The sequence below is a fragment of the Macadamia integrifolia genome, chromosome 7 (genome assembly GCF_013358625.1).
Source record: "Macadamia integrifolia cultivar HAES 741 chromosome 7, SCU_Mint_v3, whole genome shotgun sequence".
In the NCBI taxonomy this organism is placed as follows: Eukaryota; Viridiplantae; Streptophyta; class Magnoliopsida; order Proteales; family Proteaceae; genus Macadamia; species Macadamia integrifolia.
In genome coordinates, this window is record NC_056563.1 from 34,214,763 (window position 1) to 34,239,028 (window position 24,266).

The 24,266-nt window shown below is 39.1% G+C and overlaps 2 protein-coding genes across 4 annotated transcripts in view; both read right to left on the reverse strand.

Moving 5' to 3' along the window:
• The window catches only part of LOC122083259 (probable glycosyltransferase At5g03795), a 5,807-nt gene extending 2,327 nt beyond the window's left edge, over positions 1-3,480 (reverse strand). Inside the window, exons 1-3 of one of the 3 annotated variants that reach the window (XM_042651005.1) lie at positions 3,176-3,480; positions 2,794-3,065; positions 953-1,239 (exon numbers count right to left, since the gene is read on the reverse strand). In XM_042651005.1, the coding sequence (XP_042506939.1) occupies positions 953-1,239; positions 2,794-3,065; positions 3,176-3,344 (728 nt within the window). In that variant the 5' untranslated portion in view covers positions 3,345-3,480. Of the gene's footprint in view, positions 1-952; positions 1,240-2,793; positions 3,076-3,170 lie in introns of all 3 variants that reach the window. The other 2 variants (XM_042651004.1, XM_042651006.1) reach the window with 2 other exon arrangements.
• A 4,012-nt stretch (positions 3,481-7,492) lies between these two features.
• Positions 7,493-24,266, reverse strand: part of LOC122084950 (dynamin-related protein 3A-like) — a 54,865-nt gene continuing 38,091 nt past the window's right edge. Inside the window, exons 3-22 of the mRNA XM_042653361.1 lie at positions 23,738-24,020; positions 23,580-23,608; positions 23,348-23,449; positions 17,747-17,815; positions 17,601-17,660; positions 17,399-17,512; positions 16,918-16,966; positions 15,853-15,962; positions 13,447-13,539; positions 12,995-13,087; positions 12,761-12,898; positions 10,609-10,722; positions 10,409-10,507; positions 10,210-10,252; positions 9,827-9,975; positions 9,540-9,686; positions 9,052-9,104; positions 8,813-8,912; positions 8,107-8,414; positions 7,493-7,770 (exon numbers count right to left, since the gene is read on the reverse strand). Of these exons, the coding sequence (XP_042509295.1) occupies positions 8,139-8,414; positions 8,813-8,912; positions 9,052-9,104; positions 9,540-9,686; positions 9,827-9,975; positions 10,210-10,252; positions 10,409-10,507; positions 10,609-10,722; positions 12,761-12,898; positions 12,995-13,087; positions 13,447-13,539; positions 15,853-15,962; positions 16,918-16,966; positions 17,399-17,512; positions 17,601-17,660; positions 17,747-17,815; positions 23,348-23,449; positions 23,580-23,608; positions 23,738-24,020 (2,121 nt within the window). The 3' untranslated portion in view covers positions 7,493-7,770; positions 8,107-8,138. The remainder of the gene's footprint in view (positions 7,771-8,106; positions 8,415-8,812; positions 8,913-9,051; positions 9,105-9,539; positions 9,687-9,826; positions 9,976-10,209; positions 10,253-10,408; positions 10,508-10,608; positions 10,723-12,760; positions 12,899-12,994; positions 13,088-13,446; positions 13,540-15,852; positions 15,963-16,917; positions 16,967-17,398; positions 17,513-17,600; positions 17,661-17,746; positions 17,816-23,347; positions 23,450-23,579; positions 23,609-23,737; positions 24,021-24,266) is intronic.

Below are 24,266 nucleotides of genomic sequence, written 5' to 3' on the forward strand. Positions count from 1 at the left end.
GGTGGGGGTGGGGCTGGGAATTTTCCCCAAAACCTTGAATTTGGAAGACTTAACTTCCTCTACGTCTCCCTATATTCCAAGCTTTATTAGGAAAACCCACCTCTTCCTCCCCACACCCACTAAACATCCCCCTCCCTCTCAACACTCACTACCCATATCCGCACATGTCTGACATATTGCTTGTGGATATGCAAGAAATATTTTGAGGCAGGTCTTCAAATCATTTGCTAACGAAGAAATGTAAATGAGGTTGACATGAGCTTGTAAACATGGAAAAATTAAGTATAAAAAGGAGTTCATCAAAGGTTCCCACTTTGTAGTGGGCAATGGTTCTGTAATACTACTTTCTGGAAGATGTCACCAAATTTATAGGCCACAGGAAATTTGCAACAGAAAATATAGAGAAGCTGCGGACTATGGATAATGGAAGGTGGCTGACTGTCAATGCCATGTTTAGTTAACCATCGACTACAGTATGCCAAACAAATTTTGAGAAATGGAAGAATAGATTTCACCTGCACAATTGTATTTTGACCATCTCATAGACGAGAGTAACACCACACTAAGCATGTCTAACAAATTTTGAGAAAGGGAAGAATGGTTCATCTGTACTATCTTACTGCCCATTTTCAAAGGATTGTTAAGTGATTTTTCCATTGTCAATCAATAATTCTGTTGGTGTATAAATGGATTCAGTCCCAAAGGTCATTCCCTTTGGAACAAGCTGCTAGATGGCACCAGTAGGCGACTTAGCTAGTGGTTTAAGCGGAATACTTGAGCTTTTGACAACTACAGCATATTGGTTAGCTCAAACTCAACATCTTTTCGATGGTCAGTAATCTGTAGAGTCATCAAAAGATAACAGAGCAACATATTCTATGTCATTTATTCTTTTTTATCACATAATATTTTATCATTAGATCAGAGAAGAAACAGTAGCACTACATGATACCTGTTTTCTATATCATTTCCTCCACGTGGAAGAGCAAATGGCTGCAGTACTTGAGGAAGGGCAACATCCTTGTGTGGGATGAATGCAACATCATAACTTGGAGAACAGACAACTCGAATTGAATTCTTCACTAGCAGTGGTACTCCTTCAGTTGCCCTTACACCAACATCATGACAAGTGACGAAGAAGTGGTCGGCACCCAGGGTCCTATTCCAATAAGGGTACTTGGATATTAAGGTCTCAACATAGTTTTGGACAATTATGGTCATATTCTCATAGGATGTGCCCTGCATACGGTTAAAGTGCCATTAGATACCAAAAGAGCCAGGAAGGTGCCAAAAAATATTTCAAAGAAAATTATTACTCATAAATATGTGACTGAAACTTCTCAAGTTCAGATCATCCTTCATTCATAGTCCACATTGCCTCTGGTTTAACACCATATTCAAGTGTACAGCTATTTTAAGTCTACAAATGGATCTGCTCATACACATGTTCATATGAAATTATGTATACAACTATCAAAAGTCCTAATAACAAATGCACCAGCTTAGAGAGCATTCACTAGCAATAATTATGGTAAAATATATATAAATGGAGCAGGCAAAAAGGGAGAAATATTAGATCAATTTGCAGCTTGGGCGGGGAAGATTGGGGATGATGAATACAAAGAGAACCCATCAAACGTCCAAAATGTCCTTGTATAACAATAACTCCTGACAAAAGCAAACCTAAGAAACTCTCCATAAAACAATATGCAGTATAATAAAATGCCTCTGCTATAAAACTCAAGCCAAAATTCTCAATAGACCTTCCTTCAATCGCCCCCACTTCCCGACCCTTCTCTAAATAAGTTTGACAGGAAATTCACATTGATAAAATTTCTTGCATTTGTTCTACAAGCGGCTTAGATTGAATAGAATAACCTCTTGAAGGATTCAATAAGGGGATGCGATGAACTATAAGGCAAATATATCATCAGTTCTTGAAGAAATAAATGAGGTGTCTATAATCATTAGCTAGTATCTTATGAGGAGATTTCAGTTTGGGACCAAAAGATAATCTTTGATGAGATCCACAGAAATCTTGGGCGTGAAAAATATCATTTCTCTTAAACAATTGATAACTTCCCCCAACGAAGATTTTCTACGTATCATGTTCTTACCATCAGTTTGGAACTATGATTTTTGAATTCTATTTAGATGTAAATACAAATATTTCTCAACTGAAAAGCATAGGTAACTTCCTCTAATTAATGCAAATGTTGTATATTTATCAGCCTCAGGAGTGCCTTATGTGGCTTCCTCGTACTGATGTTAGATAGTCGCAGCAGTACCCTCTCTCCCACTCTACACATAGTCAACTTAGGGAGCTTTTGTTTTATGTCACATGAAGTGGCCCATCGAAGGTGTGGAAAAATATTCATAGAAGTTAGATTTATCATCTATGAGAAGGCATGCATCATTATCTTATGAGCAAACATGGCGGGAGTTCAAACATTTTCACCATATGATGCTTCCCAACTTCATTTACTGCACTCATTTGGGAATTTTACCTTGACAAGCAGAACTTCTGTACTACCTGCCCAAGTTGACCCAGTCATCATTTGTGCATCTCTGTGTTACGACTTTGATTGAAGAACATATAAGCGTTGGATTTTGAACAGAAACTCAAGAAAACTCCGGCAATTAATTGTTGGGGAAAGAAACGCGGTTAGTAGTACCGATTGATCTTCACCAAAACAATAAGAGTAAAGAAAAATGCCGTGAATTGTGATCAAAGCCCTGATTCATCTCTTCACTAATCAGCTAATAAATCGGGAAGAGGCCAGAATATATTACCTTCCCCCTCATCTTGTGACAAGAAATTGGAATGAAGAAGAGATGCGCTGAATCCGGATCCTCCGTCCGAAAACGACTCTCTCTGATATTCTGGAAGAAATAACCCTCACTGGAGTACTTTCCAGTCAGCTTCCTAGGCGTCTGGTAAAACGTATTAGGATCTCCATCAGGATATATGAAAACCTTGAAATTCTTCTCCATCGCCGCGTAATTCAACCGGAAAACCTCCGGATAGTGATAGATGTCAGAGAAATCCTGAACGTCACCGCCTTCTGCAACGACCTTCACACATCATAAGCCAGCTTAGAAAGATACGAAGGAGAAAGGAAGAAAGGGTTTGGAGGTGGGGAAGTGGGGAGGAGGAGGAGAGCGAGTACCTTACTTTTGAGGTCATCTGCAGAGAGATCCGAACCGTATCGAAGCGGAGAATGAAGAGATTTGAGGGAGAAAAAAGTGAAGGATAATAGAGTAATGGCAGCGAGAGCAAGAAGAGATCTCTGCAAAGAGCATATGGTAGAGAAAGATGGAAGAGGAGTTAGTTTTCCCGCCATTCGGCCTTCGTGGGTGAACCTTTCCCCGACCTGTTTTCGAAGAGCTCCGGCGATACCAACAGTGGAACTAGTACTGCTGGTGTAAGTAAGAGGATTCGGTTTTGGTTTTTTTTTTTTTTTTTTGGGTTGGGACGGTGGGGTTTCGTATAAGAAAATCTAAAAAAATCATGGGAAAAATGTTTTTAATGTGGGGAGTGTGGCCCTTGCAACTGAACATATGGGGGTGAAATGATAGATTCACCCCTCAGATAAAATGACTCTGTTGTAGATATTTCCTCCTGTACTTTGATTGGCCTTTAGGCAAGTGCAGGAACTGCACTCTCCCATAATAAAACACTTCCCTAAGAACATACCATACCCTCTATTTTATTTGTCATCACGCTCAATTAGCATGTCACATGGTAGTCAAGAATTCATGGATTTAACTATCGGTAACGTATTAGCCATATATCAATATAGATATCATACTGATATATATCAATGGTAACGATACAAGGGTAAAACAGTAAAAATATGATAGTATCTAGATTTTTGTGGTAAAATGGTCTATCCATATCAATATCAATTGAGATGGGGTTAAATTTTGTATATCAATGGACCCCAAGGTCCCTTTACACATTTTAAATTGTTTACTTTTATAAAGTTATAATGAAAAGAAAAAGAAAAATTGTAGAAAAAAATGAAAAATCTTGGACTATTAATAGGGTGCACTTTACTTTACTGCAAGGGTGGTGTTGAAGAGGATCTTTTTCCGTCAAGAGAGGCCTTCAAATGGTGCCGGGGGAACAAACATTGATGGCTTTACTTGTACTTTTCCTGCGACATAGGAAATATTCCCTCTTTAACTTAGAACTCATATTCTTTCATTTTAAGAAAAATCAGATGTGTCCTCATAAATGCAAAAATCCGACAGTCGACATCGGGAGAGAAACCGACAAAACAGGGGCCAGAGGGGTGCTCCGGCCAAGTGGCTCCAACGCCTAAGTTAATTTCAGTCAACCAGAATAGTATATTGGAATAGTGGAGAGAGAGAGAGAGAGAGAGAGAGAGAGAGAGAGAGAGACATCTTTTTCCTTTTATAAGGTAGATGTAGTGAAACCCTAGTCCCCATAAGGGGTGAAATACCTTGTTTGCCCTTGTAGATGGGTACCTTGAATTGTGAGGAGTCCCTTGGCATGTGGTTGAACGCCACATGTCTTACAACTATTTGTGAGGTTACTATATGGTATATCATATGCCCCCCACTGACTTAAGTTCCTAGTTGAGAAAATTGAGGAAGTAGAGTAGTGTTGAGGGGGTTAAAGGTTGAGACGCTCAAGTCTTGGATGCGCTTCAGCTCATGCCTTAATGAAGGGTCAAGACACTCAAGTCTTAAGCATGCTTGAGCTCTCATCTGTTGGGGACACTCAAGTCTTGAGCATACTTGAGCTCCCGTCTGGTCGGGACACTCAAGTCTTGAGCATGCTTGAGCTCCCATCTATTGGGGACGCTCAAGTCTTGAGCATGCTTGAGCTCCCGTCTGGTCAGGACACTCAAGTCTTGAGCACACTTAAGCTCCCATCTATTGGGGACACTAAAGTCTTGAGCACACTTAACTCCCGTCTAGTCGGGACACTCAAGTCTTGAGCACACTTGAGCTCCCATCTATTGGAGAGCACGCTTGAGCTCCCGTCTGGTCGGGACACTCAAGTCTTGAGCATGCTTGAGCTCCCATCTGTTGGGGACACTCAAGTCTTAAGCACGCTTGAGCTCCCATATGGTCAGGACACTCAAGTCTTGAGCATGCTTGAGCTCCCATCTGTTGGGACACTCAAGTCTTGAGCATGCTTGAGCTCCCATCTGTTGGGGACACTCAAGTCTTGAGCATGCTTGAGCTCCCATCTGTTGGGGACACTCAAGTCTTGAGTACGCTTGAGCTCCCATCTAGTCGGGACACTCAAGTCTAGAGCATGCTTGAGCTCCCGTCTGGTGAGGACACTCAAGTCTTGAGCATGCTTGAGCTCTCATCTGTTGGGGACACTCAAGTCTTGAGCACGCTTGAGCTCCTGTCTGGTCTAGACACTCAAGTCTTCGTGCTCAAGCTCCCATCTATAGGAGATGCTCAAGTCTTCGACGTGCTCGAGCTCCCGTCTGTAGGGGATGCTTGAGTCTATAATATGCTTGAGCTCCCATCTGTAGAGGATGCTCAAGTCTTCGACGTGCTTGAGCTCCCATTTGTAGGGGATGCTCAAGTCTTCGACGTGCTCAAGCTCCCATCTGTAGGGGATGCTCGAGTCTTCGATGTGTTCGAGCTCCCATCTGTAGGGGATGCTCGGATCTTCAATATGCTTGAGATCCCATCTATAGGAGATGCTCAAGTCTTTGATTTGCTTGAGCCATTACCTTGATGAAGGTCGAGAGACTAAAGGCCTTGGCAGGCGAGCTTGAGGTGATGCGGTGAAGTAAGAGAAAATCTTTGCATAATTCTTTTTGAATTGCGGCTTTTGACCTCTTGCTTGGCCTTGACCAGAGTGTGGGATGGTCACGACGAAGATTGGTAGGTTAATGTCCGAGAACGAGCTCATAATAGATGTTGATGACCAGATGTTGTGCTCATAATAAATGTTAAGGACCAGATATTGTGTTCATAAAAGATGTTGATGACCAGATACTGTGCTCATAACGGATGTGGAGGACCAAATCTTGTGTTCATAACGGATGTGGAGGACCAGATATTGTGCTCATAGTAGATGTTGATGACCAAATATTGTGCTCATAATAGATGTGGAGGACTAGATCTTGTGTATCAGATGCCCCCCACTCCCTTGGGCTCTACTAGAGGTCGAGGGAGTATAGATTGCTCAAAGGAAAGGTGTTGATTACCCGGCACCAGCTACTTATCCTCAAACGAGCTATCATGAGTGTGTTGACCCGAGGCTTGGTTTGTAGGGATCCTAGGACCGACCTTGGGAATGGTTATCTGAGACAAATGTTGGGCTTTGAGCGGTCACTTTCGCTTTGAATCCTTAGTGTTGTGGTCATCTCTATTTTCACTCTTTACATTGGCTCCTGCGTTTGGAGCACTGGGTAAGTGAAGCAAAGTTCTGGCATCTATACTAATTAAGTATAAATTGAATGTAAATGTAAACTGAATATAAGTTGGTAAATGACTTATCTGTGAGGCTAGGTGGCTATGCTTTGCTTGGCCCGATTTGCATTGACAAAGGCATTTTGGTGAGTTGCTTGCATAATGATTGTGCCTATTGGTAAGTTGGTACGGTGTAATGGAGCCGTAACCAATCGTGCCCCCCCACCTCCCCTCCTTTTTAATGATGTCATCACACCCACCATCTTGAGGTTTGATTTTATGTAACGTTTAGTGATGTCGAAGACCATGTCATTTGAAAGTTTGAAAGGATGAGCATGGTTTTGGTCTACATGCTCCTCTTTTTTATTTTTGGCTGCAAAAGAAAGAGAGAGAAGTAGGGAAAAAAAGAACTCTTAAATCACCTATTGAAAAGGCTGACTAGACCGAGCTGCTTGGTTGCGATATAGGGCTGCAGCGTGGTTGACCATGAGATGATTAGTTTCTCCTGCATGCTTAGCTGTTGGACAGGAAGGTTGCTCTGTTTCAATATCGATGATCAGGCACCCGAGTTAGATTGTAACGTGTGGCAGAGGTATGGTCGGCTGTGCCGCACTACTCTTGGCTCGGAAGAGAATAATTTACGAAATTTGACGAGGGTGGACCTAGTTGGAGATAACTTCAATTTGATAACGATGGATGAAGACTTTGATGACGATATCCCAATAAGCTCTTAGATTTGGCATGTGGCATGTCCAATTCATTTTCCAATTATCAGATTTCAATGTTACAGATTTGTTCGGATTTTATGTCAACTCATGAAAAATCCAGACTTGACATCAAACTTATCATACAAGTGAATGAAGGTGGCATCTAGTATAAGGTCGGTTATAGGCCTGGTTCCTGATCCTGATTGCATTTATATCCAACCAACTTAGGACCAAAGAGCTTGTGTGTCTTTAATCTGTATACTTTTGAAGCTATTTTCTATGCAATATAAGGTAGACAACCACATACTAATCTTACGAAGGGATTTGGGACTCTGTCCTCCATCAAAAAAAAAAAAAAAAAGGAAAAAAGTGAGAAAAAGAACAATAACCATATGCCAAACTATAGTAATCTTGTTTAATTACAAACCTAATGTAACCAAATCACTCACTGGCAGCTACATATAGAATATCCCATATTTAAGTTGTAACAATTAAAATACTAAAGAGATAGTCCTTGCCCATCAGTAAAACTCAAACTGAAAACTGGGGAACAAAAATTCATGCCAAAGGGACGAATTGAAGGCATAATACAATCTTTAAATTCCAGGTTGTTAGTATCCACGTCACTGGGGAACAACCAAAAGGCTTGTCACTGCAAACATGAGCAGATAAGGTCAGCTGAGCAGAGTAATGGGGTTCTTTCAATTTAAATGAGTTTATGTGGATCCCTCTTACCCAAAGATTTGTGAACTGGCACAAAGCACCTAGCACTCAACAAGAGATTAGGAAGGAAGAAAATAATGGTTGAGCTTTCTTGCAAAACACAGTGGCCAGCCCTAGTTACTCTTTTATGGAGGTTTTTGCTGGACACGCTGTTTATAATGTTGACAAAAACAAATGGGGATTTCTATGGAAGACAATATATGTATCTTGTTGAAAGAAGATATAGACTCTTCATTGAAGGAAACTAAATGAATATACTAATTACCATCCAAACCCGGCTCCACATGTCTCAATTGCTTACAGATCAACTGTTGGATAAGATCCAAGTATAGAATGGCGTCCACTACCATTCGAATCTGCATTTGCATGCAATGGTGATTGCAGTTCCCCAGAGTGAGATGACTTCCGGTGCTTTGGGTTCTTAGGTGAAGGAGAGTAGAAACTGGAGTCACTACTTGTAGTATAAAAAGATGATGACGGAAGCCCATGGATCTTTGGCAATCCAGTTGGATCAGTGCCCAAACTATAACCCGTCTCAACTGTTTCAGCTTCAAGGGGCAACTCATCCAACGTCTGTTTAAGAAAAGAAAAGAAAAAAGGTTAATAAAGTAACCATATCCAGAAAAAGGAAGCTTCTTGCTCTTTTCAGGCAATATAGATTTAGAAAATGATCCCTGTTGAATACAGCATGGAGGTTGACCAATGTAACAGCAATGCCACTAGCCCCATTTAATACGCTAGTGTCCTGAGATATCTAGGTCGAAAACTTGACCACATCAGATTATCCTAACTATGGTGGCCATCGACTCTTATAGATGTGAGCATTAACCCATGAGGCCAATATTTCCCCCTCAATATCTCCCAGAAGGGTCTACCCAATGGCATGACCTTAGTACTGATGTGTCATAATACCACCAAAGAGAACATATAGTCGAAATATCTTCTTATACTCGGAATCATAATATACCCACCCGGAAAGCTTGTTGCAAAACTTTGAGTGTTTCTCGAGTCCGTTTCCTTTTCATTGCCACCTCATCCGGTTCCTGCAGCATCTCTTCGAAAAGGTTGTCTCTGTTTGGACCAACAGAATAATGCCATAAGCAATTAACTCACAAACAACATGGCCAAGTGCTCAATTTGTTGAAGTAGAAGTCCTCAAAATCAAGCAATGGCCAACTGAAGCAGTCTCCAAATAAGTGTGCAACATTACCTGTAAAGTTTTTTTATGAAGACATTATGTAGCTCTCGTTTTGTATGGTTGACCTGGACATGAATGTGATGAAGTATCAGAAAAATTGATCGGTTTTCAACATTTAGGTCCATTAGGATGAAGTTTGTATCGCAAAACTGGTTTTGTTACTGTTGAAAAAACACGAAGTTTGATTCACAAAACTTGTTTTGTTACAGGAAAAAAAACACCACTGAGAGGTATTGTTATTGATTTGGAAAAAGAAGCATCTTGCATCTAGAGAGGACACTACACCCATATACTGGTCTAGGCAATCCTCTACAATCACAATATTACCATTTCCAGAAAAACAACTTGGAAAAGAAAACCTAAATTTGTGTTTACATTTTAATCCTGACAATCCTTTACAATCACTACACTATCATTTAGTTAAGGATCACCAGCGTTCACAGAAAGTTACATTAATGAAGCATTAGCAGTTGGGTTCTCAACAGAGCTAGAAGCTATACCAGGAAGTGCATAATTGCTTTAGGAACGGAGTCTTCAATATTCTTCCTGACAATGTCGTAATATGACCTCAATAGCAGTTTAGTCACTGCTATTTCAATTGCCTCCTGCTCAGAATGGGTCTCTGTGGGCCTCAAGATGGTTGGGGGCTGCATAAATAAAATAACAACAACAAAAAAACATAATAACAATAATAATAATAATACATGAATGAGAAAAACAAATAAAAAAACATATGGAAAAATTTATTAACCAACTCAGCTCTATACTGGAAGTCTTGTATAGTCACCTCTTTCAATTGGATCATAGACAGTGAATGCTCCAACATGTGGACAGGTTCACTATATGACTTGCTCATTGAACTCTCTCTTGAAGATGTACGATGTTCGCTCCCACCAAAAATTGATGAAATTCCCCAACTTGCACCAGTGGTATTTCCTGATTAGTCATCAACTAATTAACAAACTAGAATTCTATAGTCATTACTTGAAATCCAGGAGACCGAAGTGCCTCTCAGAACAAAAAGGGGCCTAAGTAATTCAATACCCTTCAGAAAATGGCTGTCAAATTGAAATTTTTATGATTATCAGATTATTACCAGAAAGTTGAAAAGGCATGCTAATCTTAGTACCAAACACAATATGAAACTCTCCTTATTGTGGAACAAATTACCTGACATACCAGGTCTCTCATTATCTGTACCAGGCCGAGCTCCCTGTTCAGCATTGGGCAAAAGCATTAGAAACAATAATAAATCAAGCCAAGTGAGCAGTGCTGAGTTGTAATTAATTAGGTTCTCATAAATCTCATGGTAGTAACATTTTATAACATTAAGACAATTATAAGACAACAAACATGAGATCAAACATACCTGATCGGCAATAATTCCATTCGCTGGCGATCTAGCAAGAATGGCTCGAGATTTCAGACTTTTTTCGGATGCCGGTACTTTATCAAAATCTACCCCATCCTAAATCCAGAATGTGCAAAATAGTGAATGGCCCTCACATTCAGATACAATTAGATAAAAACTTTTATTTATTTACTCTTTCAAATGCATGACAAGCATACCTTTCCTCTAGGTAAAGCACCAGATACTCTAGAGGACTTGATTTGCTGGAGTGCAATCTCTACAGCTTTACTTCCACCAATAAAATTTGGATGTGAAGTGTTAATATAGTCCATCTACAGAAAAGGATACACAGGTTTTAGCAATAAATGGGGCATAATACAAAATGAAATTGGAAGCTCAGTACAGTAAAATTTTGAATAAGGCTAAGAGTAAAGAGAAAAAAAAAATTTGGATGAACACAAGGGCATGGTGGCAACATAGCCTGTTGCATTGAGATAATAGTAGGCCAGTAGGTGCACATATCCAGTTCCAACCAAGTCCTTTGGGAATCAATTTACAGAAGGCAACCTAGAAAACTCCTCCAATCTATAAGCTTCAAAGACATTCTGAAGCCTCAACTGGATTCCTACGTGGAAAGTATATTGATGACAACTAAGCCCTGTTAACCACTTTTTTAAGGTTCTAGCAAGGTTTTAAAACCAGGTAGATGCAGACTCCAATCCTAATACAGATCATCCAATCTGGCTTAAGCAGGCCGAGCTTGAGGGGAAAACTTTGGCATATCTGCTGGTATCCCTCAGTCTGATCCCAATAGTTAAAGACATTCGCTCTAGTTAAGCACCTCCAAATCATGCTTGACTAATCTACAATTAACTTGAGAAATAAACTGTGAAAAAGAGAAGCAGGACATCGGCAAAATAAAATCCTCAGTTCAAACTTTCTGAGACATGCTCTCCAAGCCCTAGCTGGCATCAAGAAGCTATAAAATCAATTCCAATCATCCATTCCCCTATGAAAAGTAGTAGATGGTTGACCAGCTAAAAACCAAGCTTCAGAACTCGATTCAACTAAGCCTTACCTAATCGAGTCAGGTACACAAATCCCATTCTCCCATTCAACTCTTGTTAAGGTCATATATGTTAGTCCCCCAAATCTATCCATATATTATCATACCCATTCTCCCCAAGTTAGTTTCACCTCTTGTTCTTTTTCTCCTCTGATCTAAATACCAAATTATCCGTCCTTTCTGGTTCATTCAGTGGCTTCTGTTGTACTTCCAAAACACCCCAAGCGACTTCCCCACACCATATCACCTACCAAAGCCATCCCTAAATCACCCTCAAAAGTGTCTATTTCTTGTCTTTTCTTGTTTCGCACCCATTGATCTTAAATCACTACAGATTTCAAACTTCACAGATTTTGATACAAACCAACAGATTATAAAGTCCAAAGTAATCAGATCCTTAACTGTTTGAAAAAATCATCTGAAGAAGATAAGCTTAACCATGAACATCTAAAGCGAAAAAAGGAAAGAAGTAATAACAACACAGAAAAATACAACAGCAAGTAGCCACTATCAGTAGCCCAAAAACCAGATAAAACACCCAAAGGTTTTTCTAAATTCAATTCAACTTTCCACAACTAAAATTCATCATTTTACAGCCCTAGAACCCTACTCATAAAGAAAAGGAAAAAGCATCCTAACCAACTTATACACAGAACCTAAGTGTAATGCATTTTAAAAGAACTAAACAGACTCCAAAGACCAACAGAAAATATGTAAAACAGTATAAGGCAACTAAATAAACCCAACTATAAAGCAAGCCCATGACTCAAGGCGAGCCATATTCTAATATTTAATAATAATAAAAGGTAACTCTAATAACTAATACAATTCTTTGAGTCCCGTGTTTTCATTTGCCTCTTTCTGGACAGAGGACCAGGCAGAGGTTTCAAAAATAGGTATCCGATCAGGCATACAAACAGATCCCTGTAGAGATCGCCAGACACCAATCCAGCCAATCTCATAAATGAGCAGACTGACAGATCCAAATGGGGATCGTCAGTGACACTGATCTGATCTCCAATTTCTTACTTTTGACACCGTGGATACATAGGTGCAACCTAGTTAGGCATCATTTAGTGGTGTTGCCTGGTCCCCATGGACAGCCTCTCTCAATTATGGATGTTGGGGTCTTAATTATAATAGCTTCTAAATCAATACGGTTGATTTTGGGAAGTTCTGGACACAACCATATCGATTAGATACCTGCCAACATATCATGGACTACTCACATAAGAGTTTTTTTCTTTCTTTCTTTCTTTCTGACTGCAAATATTAATCTCGAATAGCAGGCATATGTCTCATACCTCCATCTCAATAACGTGCCCAATCATCGTCTCTGAAGGTTCAAGGCCTTCACGCAAAAAATTTCCAATAACTTCATCCATGCGCTTTCTAAGAACAGGAAACCGCTGGAGCTCGCTGGCCAGACAACGGTGGCTCATCTGAAGTGAAATTGAAATCACATAAATTTAATGTCCCAAATATATAATGAAAGTTTTCATACATGCCAAAAATCTATACTTAACAGAGGACCATACCTTTATTAACTCATCATAGATAAACCTTGCACACTGAAGGCTTGGATCTAATAAACGGGCTATCTGCCTTCTAATAAGAACCTCAAAAGGAACCTAAATTTTGCATATTCAAAATGAGCGATCAGCATCATCAAAATACAAAATTATGAACAAACAGACGGGCGCAAAGAAAGATCATAGTTTCACCACCTTACATAGAAGTGATAGCAGATCCTCAATGGGTGAACTCACTGAGAAATCCAGAAGACACTCTCATTGGCTGCGTTTAACAAAGGTAGTTTTTTTTTTTTTTTCCTGAACAAAAATAACTAAATAAACATCCAAAGGCAGCCAATGGAAGTGTTCTCTGCTGTTTACATGAATTAAAAATCTGCAGAGGTTTCTGACCAAAGAGGACTCAAGCCACAGAAGAAGTTCCACACCAGGACAGTAACAAAGCGCTACAAACCAACCTCAGGTACAAATAAAGCAGATTTGGGACCAGTTGCATTCTGAATAGCAGTACGAATGTCATCATCAGTTAAATCATCACATGGATCCACTTCCTGCAACAGTTTCCACATTGTATGCTTGAGATAGTAAACAGTTAATTTAGTAGCATATATCAATAATACTTCTTCAAATCGTGTTCTAAGGCATGCCAACTGCCTAAAGGGAAGATGTTATATAATAAGGCAATGAATGAGGGACATTCTTTTATGCGTCTAGTTGGTGATGGATGACCCACATGAATTATGCAAGTGAAGAGTGAAATGCTGTCAAAAGTTGAGAAAATTTTAAAAATATTTTTTAATTAATTTTCTTCACCTATAATTAATATCTGCTGCTCCTCTAAAGTCAGCAAAAGCAGGGGAAATTTGAAAAGAAATTGGCGGCTTTTAGGTAAACCCTTGCTCAAGATAGTTAAGAGGAGAGTCTTCACATACAAGAGAATCTGATCCATTTCCCAACCATGCACCTTTATCTAAATAATCAACAGAATTAGAGCTTGCTCCTGGCCCCTTTAAACTTTTCGCTGTAAGAACAAAAATATAGGCGTCTTTAAATCAGGAAAAAGTCCCAAATTGGACATTTTTAATCTGATACATCCAATAAGATGGATGCTGTGGACATATGCCTCCTAAATGAGCAAGAAACTAAAGATTTTATTCTCTGGGATGAACAGATCAGAGTATAGTTCTTTGGGATTGAAGGTGTGGATAAACAATTGAAGGATTGAAATTCCTGGGGAACTGCAATATTCTCCTATTTAGAAAAGAGTACATTGAGGAACACAAGGTGCCGATTTGAGGTGTAGAAGGAGGGTTCAAATATTAAGGCTTCTGAAAATACGTCGGGTAAAAATGGTGTCAGCAGGAGTTTGTGCATAGTGCTGGGGTTTGTGTCGAGCTGTGGATGATTTGTTACATCTTTGTATGTTCTGAAGGTTCCACTCGATGTAGATGTTGAAGAGTCGGCATTTTCCACTTATGGGAGATGTTAAAAGAGTCAGCAGTATCTGAAGTATGTTCCTCTCTCAAACTCAAAGAGACAGAATCAAAATCACTAATCTCTAGATGATATGAGAATGGAAATTGTGTCTTCCATTTTCCTGTTTCTTTTTAAACAATACGCAACTGAATAAAGCCTTATCCCAAGAAATGGGATCATCAACACAAATCTGGTTTCACAATTTAGCTCTATTTAAGGACATTTGATGCCAATCCTAATCAATGCATATTTTCCCCTCCCGCTCTCAGTAACTATTCAAGGCACAAGATCCCATTTTCTTTTTCCCATCAGGCTCAGTTTGGATTGTGGGGTCCGAACAACCGATAATCTTCAAAATACATGGTAGCTATTGTCAAGTAACATGGGAGTGTGGGAATTTTATGAGCGTAAATTTCATGACCAATAGCAATCGGGACCTCCTCCTAAATATTTGGAATCTGACTACTATTAAGATGTGGGATTTAGCTGGTCGGTTGGCAATCTAATCCGACTCCTGGATAACTAATGATAAAAAAATATAACACAAAGATGACTAATTCCCAGCTATCTGGACTCTCCTAATCCAAACCGAGCCTTAATGGAAAACCTAGTGGCTTGAAGTTTTTAACAATTTTTTTTTTTGGATAACTAAATTACAATATAAAAGCCACCGCTCAACCCCAGCCCAATACAACTATGGACTGGCTACATCTCAACAGAAAAGAATCCCCAAAACAGATCTACTACCCCTTGCTTTGCCAAATCATCCACAAACTCCTTTGCAATTGTTGGTCACCAATGAAACTCAATGTCAAAACAAACTGAAAGCTGTTTAATTGGCCCAATCAGGTGATTGTAGCGCAAAGGAACTCCTTTGGAATCTGTCATCCATCTAACCACATTTTCTGAGTCCCCTTCCACTAGCAAGAAGCCCGCCCTTGCTCAACAAAGGAAGTCTAGTTTTTAGAGAGATCGATTCTGGTCTAGTAGTCTCCTTCCCCAATAGGCCCTGAAAAACTCCAACCACTCTTCCCTGCAATACACAAAGGTCCCACATTACAAAAGGAGCATCTATCTGTGTTGAGTTTAGCCACAACTTCAAGTGGGGAGTGCCAGCTGGAAAACTTTGACAATTTCCTATCCCCTGTGAACAGAATTGGCTCCAAATCTCTAAATAATTAAAGTTCTAACATATTTCTGGAACTCGTTTTGACTCAACTGGAACAACAGGTTTCATAATTTAAAAAATAAAAATGTAATCTAAAATCCATCCTCAGGGTCACAATACAAATTTCCTCAATGGAAAAAGCTCAAGCAAAAGTGCCCACAAATCCAGTCCCAATTCAAACAAAAATGCAAAAAATGAAAAAGCATGTAAGATTACGCACTTCCAAGCTCTTCACAAAGATTGACTGGAAGATGTAATGAATTCGTGCTCCTCCAGAGAGCTCTGATGTCGACATCTGTTCATTTTTCCCCTCCACCATTGAAGCAAAGGCTGTCAAAAACAAGTAATCTATAAGTTGCAGCAGGTAGGTCAAGCATGAGAGACCTCATTGTAAATTTTGTATTCGTGGCCAATCAGTTCGGTTACTAACATAAAATTTTTGGATCTTTTGGTTATTTTGGTAACTTTTTGGTCACATATATTAGATACATATTAAAGATACAGCTGTGCATATGTATTAAATATTACGTTTGAATCATGAATTATAAATTTGTAGTATATACGCATTTCAAGGTCAGTGGAACAAGAGCTGCGATTGGAATAGTGGTTAAGGTAAGAGATTTAAGTTAAAAGCTTGAGTCCCCATTGTTACAAAGCAAGGTATTAAAGATTGGTATCGTAGTCCAGACTCCAGATCGTTCCTGGTTATAACAATCTGGAGCGGGCAATCTGGATGATCCAGACCACTGGATTGGACATCCAGACAAAAAAAATATATATATCATAAAAATGTAGATCGGTGATCCCCTCCCACCCCAATATACAAAAATCTTTTTTTAACATGGCCAAATATTGGACATGAGACATAATAGACAAACTGGGCTGGGTTTGTAACCCAAGCCCATAATATTCAGACCACCTTCTGAGAAATGGACCACAACTCAGTTTCAGCTGGAATCACAATTTTGGAAAAATTAACAAAATTTTCTCAAAATAAATCAGTAACTAAACAAATTCTGAAAAAGTAGGAAATCTGATGTGAAACATTTCATATATGAACAACTTAATGGTTTATGGGATGAAGCCAAAATTTTGGCTTAATTTCCTAAAACAATGTGAAGTTTGTAACTAAGACACATACAACTATACAAGAATGTGAAATGAGAAGTATGAGTCAGAACCAATCACATAAGGAACTAGTTGGCAGCTCCGTATGGCACAAACAAAAAACAAAACACTCGAAGCCAAGCCTCTATTTTCCTCCTTGAAGCCGAGCCATATTTACCTTCAGAGTATTTTGTAAGAATGTTCAAGAGAAGAGCCCCTTGCCCAGCCTGTAAGGAAGACAGTGGAGAAATAAGAACTAGAATGATGTAAAAGTAAAACCAGTAATTAGAAGTTTAACAAAACCAAATTTTAACAGTTAACAATGAGAAACATGCAAAGCGTAGCTGTGTAACAGCACAGAAAACTCCCCAGATTTGAAAGAAAGAAACAATCCCAAACATGATGAATATCAACAATGAAGGATATAGTGGAATAAAACATACTACATGAACAGCAGTTCACATCGTGGACTACATCTTACATCAAGGTCAAGTTTATCAACCAAGTTATCATAGACTTGATCAGAACAGAAAAGAGCTACAAATTTTGTTTTTCTACTGTTCTATCAATGTTTTAGCAGACAAAGCAGGCTGGCATCTTCTTCTTTCCCATATCTCTGAGTTGGTAAAATGGGAATGATGACAGACAACAAAACATACTTTTGATTCAGTAATTTCTCCAAAGCTTGCATGCTCCTTTGCCACAGCAACCAAGGCAGAACTTATGCGAGATTTTAACCCTGGAAGTACAGTCTTGATATGTTGTATTAAAATCTGCACATAAATTACAATGATTAGGTATTTAGGTGTACAAAGTTTGAAACCTATCATCAATAAATGAATAGATGGTGAGCAACCCTACCTGGTTCAACTTCTTTGCTAACTGAGGCATACCACAACGATCAGCAAGACCATTGTACACCTGTAAACAAATCATAACTATATCAGAAATCAACAACATACTCACCAGATCTGCTAATGAAGCCATCAAAAACACTATAGTCATACAGGACGACTGCGGAAGAAGTTCTCCTCATAAGCAAGAGCATCCTTGATACTTCGGTTCTGAATGATATCCTGGTTTATATCATGAAACAAGTATATCAAAAGCATCAGTAACATATGCAATAGACATGCCAGCAAAAGTATATTGCAATGGTTTACAACCAAAAGATCATTCAACAGCCCTATATGTCAAAAATCTTCATTTTAACATAATACAAGTGTACTACTCAACAACAACATGCCACCTCTTAAATATAACTTCAATCGATAGCATTAGCAGACTTAGTCCTAAATGAAAGAATAATGGGATTCAAATAAAAACCAGAATAGACAAGAGACAACTTTTGCATCTTAAGAACGTTTCTATATGCGTATGGGAGAACACTAGCTATTACAAGTGAATTCATGCTGCTGAAGCAACCGTTACGAGTTTTAACGTAAAAATGATGCCATAAATAAATAAGGGCACTTCATATCTGCAGTAACTAGAGGGGTAAGGATAAAGTAATTTTGGACATCAGCAGGTCAAGACTTCAGGTATTACAAATCATTAGAGAATAGCAGCAATTTGAGCAAGTTTTTTTGCTTACAGTATAGCAAGCCTTCTTTTAAGGATCAGGGCATGCAGAAAATGACGTGAGGTGGCTATCTGAAGCTTCTCTTTTTTGAGACATTAATCTTTTCTTGAGAAAAGCCTAAAAGCTGAATGATATATGAAAGAAGGAAGAAGGTAAGGGGGCAAGCCTCAAAGGGAAAAAATGCAAGGAAGCAAAGATGAAACAAAACGAACGCAGACACTAGCCATTGAGGAGATTAAGACTTCTATTTTGGTCAGCAGCAAAAGAAGAGCTGAATCATTATTTCAGCAGCAAAAGGACAGCTGAGTCATTATTTTTCTCCGAGGAGGAGGTATGGCAGCCTTGGCCATGGGAAGATAAAAGACCCTTGGGCTCCTCTCCAAGAGAAAAAGGACCAAACTGATTTTCACCTGGTGGAAACCCATCCATGCCAGCTGCCACTATCACCCCTTGTTATTTCATTGATACTTGCCAGCCCTTCCTAATTCTAATTCCTTATTGAGATCAAGATCTTGTTCCATTTTCCCAGTTCCGTCAGATCAGTTCCATATTATAGGCTATAGCTTTCCCCAGACCGGGCTTTCGGGGTGTGGTCGGGCCAGCCGTAAAGAATGACCGTTGTTCAGGAACAAAGCAAAAAAAATTAGATTTAAGGGTTTCGCTATAGCTCTTCATCCTTAGCTATCGCAAGAATATAGCGATCGAAGAGCTATCTTTCAGCTGCTTCATGTATTATGAAAGCCGTATTTCCCAAAGGGGCTTGCTGCAAGAGCGTAGGAGGCGTGCCGATACAGAATTGAAGACATATTCAAGGAGGAAGGCGAGGGTCGACTGTGGCTAGTATGGGTCGACCAGGTCTAGTCATTAGGCCCACAGTTTGGGCTGTGATGGGGTTAATTAGTTTCTAATTTCAGTCGTTAATTAGTTTTTAATTTCAGTCATTAGTTAGTTTCTAATTCCAGTATTTTTATTTCCTAGTTTCTATTTCCAGATTTGGAAACTAGAGGACTTGTTTTTATTTAGTTTCCTATTTCAGTTTTTTGGAAACTAAAGTTAGTTTCTATTATTTGTAAACCCCGTCATTATTATAAATAAAGGAGAAGGGCTCCCACAATGCCCACGATTTTATGAAACCAGTTACTAGCTTGCTGCTGCTGCTGGGTCTTTGTTGAGACTACCTAGTGTTTGATCAAGGCTTAGGGACTGGTATCTGATCTGGTCGACACTCTACAGCGAGAAGCCCAAGTGGATCCTATTAACCTTCTGGTATTCTTCTTCTTGTTACTATTCTGCTTCAGCCATCTCAGGTAAGTGATCTGGTCTTTCTTATTTCTGGTTTTTGTTTAGAAATCCAGATTTTCCCCTGCTGACCCTTCACTGATCTGGACAATCAGCCACTTGATGAATCTCCAATTTGAACGATTGTTAGGCCAAGTAAGAGGGTGGTTCGACCCTAGTTTGGAGTCAATCAGACCAGGGCCTTGGAAGTAATGCATATTTTCCCTATTCTGGCCGATCCTAATTTCTGCCCAGATTTGTGAATCGATCTGTGTTGATTGTTGCTGATTGGTTGCTGATACTATTCCTCATTGATTTGACTTCATTAGTTGATGATTTCAGTCTTGATTCTCCTGCTTATTATCTCAGTTACAGAGTCGATAATTTATTGAGGTCGATTGTACTGGTCTTTGCTTATTGACTTCAGTCTTGTTAGTACCCTGTCCTTGATTATTTGGTGGTTGTTTGGGTGTTCTTTGAGAGTATCCTGCTGTCTTTGGAACTAGGTTGACCTTGTTGATTCTAGTTCTACATTACGTGCCCAAAGGACAGCGGCAGCAGTGCGGTCCCAGGTGCCGTTGCTAGATTAAGATCTGCAGGGTGGCGGAGACTTTGACTAAACTTCAGGGGGAGAGAGAGAAATCTCATCTTTACCAATTGTATGGTGTGGATTTTGCTTATACGCGTGAGTTTCAAATTCCATTGCATTCATATCATAATTTTCAAGTTCCCATATATATTTCTTCCCTTCCTATTTGTCATAAAGCTAAATTTCTCCTGTTTCTTCCTTTCCCCTGTTATATTGTTTATCTCAAAAATATAGCTAATCAATTTAAATTTCACTTCCTCCAAGAGGCCTATAAACTCCAATATTTTATAGGTGCTTTCCTGGAACATAACCTGCAGGGTTTGAAGGTTTCGTAAAGTCCTCAACATTACCTGTTCCTGCATTGACTAAAACCCACGACTTGCTCCCAGGACCAAGTAGAGAAGAGGGGGGGGGGGGAAGAAACATTTTCTTGAACAAAAGCTAGTCAAAATACACCACAACCATCAATAAACCAGACAAAGCTATGCGTATGTCAAAGGAGTATCCCTCTGAAGCTTAAGAGAAAATTCTACAAGACGTTGTGCAACTGGCTATGATGTATGGAGCAAAATGTTTGGCAGTTAAGAAATGTCATATAGAGAAGATGTGTGTGGCAGAGATGAGTATGTTAAAATGGATGTGTTGCAAAACTAGGAAGGATAAAGTAAGAAATGAGCATATTAGAGCTGGGCTGGTTCCCTGTCCCTGATATATAACTATAAGATTTTTTTTGTTTACCGCATTCATTCATGAAAGCACCTGCTTCTCTCTGGTGGGCCTTTACCTTTAAAATAGAGGAGAGGTAATCGCAACAGGAGAAGCAGAGAAGCACCCCTATACGAAATAACTTGTTGGCTATCAAAGCAAAGGGACATGAAGTCACATTTGGGAATGATATTTTCCACATGGCACGAAGGCAGCCGCCAAAGAGCCTACTACCTAATAGCGCCCCATGGCCTCTGTTGAAAAGTCAATGTTGTCTCTATTGCCTTTCTTTCAGCTTATGGTTATATACCCACCTAACTTGCTAGCTTATAGCTTTGAATTAGCTTCAATCACAATGAAATTAGTTGGAGTTGCCCCAATCAATGACAAAAGCTCTGAGAAAGCCGTTTGAGGTTAATGTAAGACTAGGATAGATAGAGACTAACCAAGCCTTCAACTGCAGGATCTTTTAATCAAAGAACAACCAATAACAGCGACACAAATTAAATCAGATTAAATTTCAGATCTGGAAACCAAGTCTGCCGAGTTCAGAAATCAAGGATTCTGAGACCAGGATAGGACTAGCTAAAAAGGGTAGCTAGGGTACAGAAAATTAAGTCCAAAAAGTCACTCAACACACATAACCAGACTTCAAATAATCAGAGGTAAGCAGACCAATCAACCGATCCCTGTTTCAGGTCTGAAAACAGAATCGTTAGCACTACAGGACAGAATATGGTGATTTTGAATATCATGCAGACCACAGATCAGAATAGTCTCCAGTGTGGATCAAGTTCTGTCCCAGGTGAAGGGAATCTCTGGTCAAAATTTCAGACCAAACAGAAAGGGGAATAGGCCTGGACAGAATCTGAGAATCATTCACAGAACTTTCTCTATCGCTGGACAGAACTGATAAAAATTTTGATTTATATACCTGTAACAGTAGACCAGCAATATAACTCCTTGAATACCTTAGAAAAGATAAAAAGAATACTTGAAGAAAGAATAACACTAGTAGCAAATCCTCCCGGGCTTCCCTGAGTCGAATGGATCAAACACCACTCTCTTCCACTGTGATCAAACACACAGCAGTCCCAGCAGAGACATAGCAGCAAGCTTCTTTTTTTCATTCATAAATCGTGGGGCTTAATGGAAGTCCTCTCCTTTATTTATAATAATGATAGGGTGATTACAAGAAATAGAAGCTACCTTTAGTTTCCAAAAACTGAAATAGCAAACTAAATAAACACAAGACCTCTAGTTACTAAAATTAAAAATAGAAACTACGAAAATACAAAGACTGAAATTAGACACTAACTTTTGACTGAATTTAGAAACTAACGAATGACTGAAATTAGAAACTAATTAACCCCATTAAAGCCCAACTAAAAATGAAACCAACGAAAAATATAAACTAACTAGTAATCCCGTACTCAATCTTAGAGCCCCTCTTTTAGACCCATAAAAGCGGTAAAATACTCCCCAACCACATGGATTGAAGGCCCGACACATATACAACCCAACCCTAGGCTTATTCCTAATAAAACAAGCTTATTTTGGTTATTAATCTGCATCAGAGGTGGTATGGTAATGTTCAACGGAAGCTTAGCGATGCCCCAATAAGGAGTGACATGGCTAGAATTGAAGAAGCTACAAGAGCTAGGTGCAGGCCTAAAATAACCATAGAAGAAGTGGTGAGGAGGAACGATATGCGTAGTTTGGGTCTAGTTTCAAGTATGGCCTCCGATAGAGCCTATTGGAGAGCAAAGATCCATATAGTCGACCCCATTTAGCTGAGATTCTCCTTACTTGTTGAGTTGTTCTTCTTTCCCCTTACCTTCATCTTTCACCTTTCACTTTACACCTTGCTTACTTGCATTCTGCATCTTTCATTTGTCATGTTCCATTGTTCACTTTTCATCTCTTAACCCCCCTTCCTCTGTTTAGGATTCAGTTCTCCATATTTTGTTGTTTGGATCCATGTAACCAACCTCATTAAGTTGGGTTAAGGCTTAGTTTGTCGTCGTTGTTTTATATATATATATATATATATATATATAATAGAATGCACCTTCTTTTAATTACTCCTTGTCTTATTCCCAAAAAAATATAAAAGAGGGTTTTCAAAAAGTTGAAAAACATTAATGCATTATTTAAGTTAAATGACAGGATTTACCCTCATTGGGAAAAATAAAATGTATAAAAGGGGAAAAAAGCAAAGTTACAACTTCTTAGTTCACCCCTTCGGTTACAATACGATTTTTCATATATATATATATATATATATAGAGAGAGAGAGAGAGAGAGTGAGAGAATATGTTTAAAAGAAACTCAACTCCCTGAGCACAGAAGATTATCTCAAAATTCGATCCAAAACATCAGCTTCAGTATGCAACTATACATGCAACTACAAAATTAAAGTGACATTGGCAAATGTTAAAGGAACAGACTTACCTCTTGACTGCGGTTCACGACACCAACATAACCAAGTCGAAGTGGAATCACTTTTCCGAGCAAAAAATTACGAGCATCAGTGCCTCTGTCCATGATATCCAACTGAGGCCACAAAGAGGAGGATATTATTGCAACATCTCATCAGAGAATCACAAAAGATTGCAAAAGTTGCCAAAATATTATATTTATTTATTATTATTATTTTCGTGGAGAGGGGAGGGGGATCAACCACCTTTGTGATTACACCAATAGTCCGATAACCTGCAAAACGAAACACCAATAAAAAGCCTCAGAGCTGAACAAAAAACACTTCCTCTTGCCATTACAATGTCCCTTTTTCAACCAAATTGTATGAAATTCAAACTCACTAAAGCATCGAAGCAGATTTACCATCAGGATCAGCAGTGCCTGCGATCTGAAGTGCATCTGAATTTGCCAAATCTGCATTTGCTGGTGTAACTGCTAAAATCAAACAACTTGGATGTTTGATGTAAGACAATATTATTGTTCTAATCCGTGCCTCAATATCAGATGGTTGGTCACCAACCGGAACCTTTGTTATTCCTGGCAAATCCACCAGTGTGATATCAAGAACATTGGGAGAGTAGATTTTTAGACGTATCTGTTTGTCTGAAACACCCTTATTTCCCCCTGCTTCGCGGTCAGTTTCTGTCTGCAAATGATTCCAATTTTTTCTGATAAAGATAGACTATAAAGTAGAAACTAGAAAGGGACCTGATACTCTGAGGTAACAAAAAGAGATATTCAGAGATCACGTAATAATAAATATACAACAGAACTAAGGAAACCCCCACTGGAAATAGATAATAAGGAATAGAGATTGTCCTTTTTAATTATCATTGGTTTTTTATTTACATCAGACTTAGCATGGCACTGCCATCTAGATCATCTTTGCCCC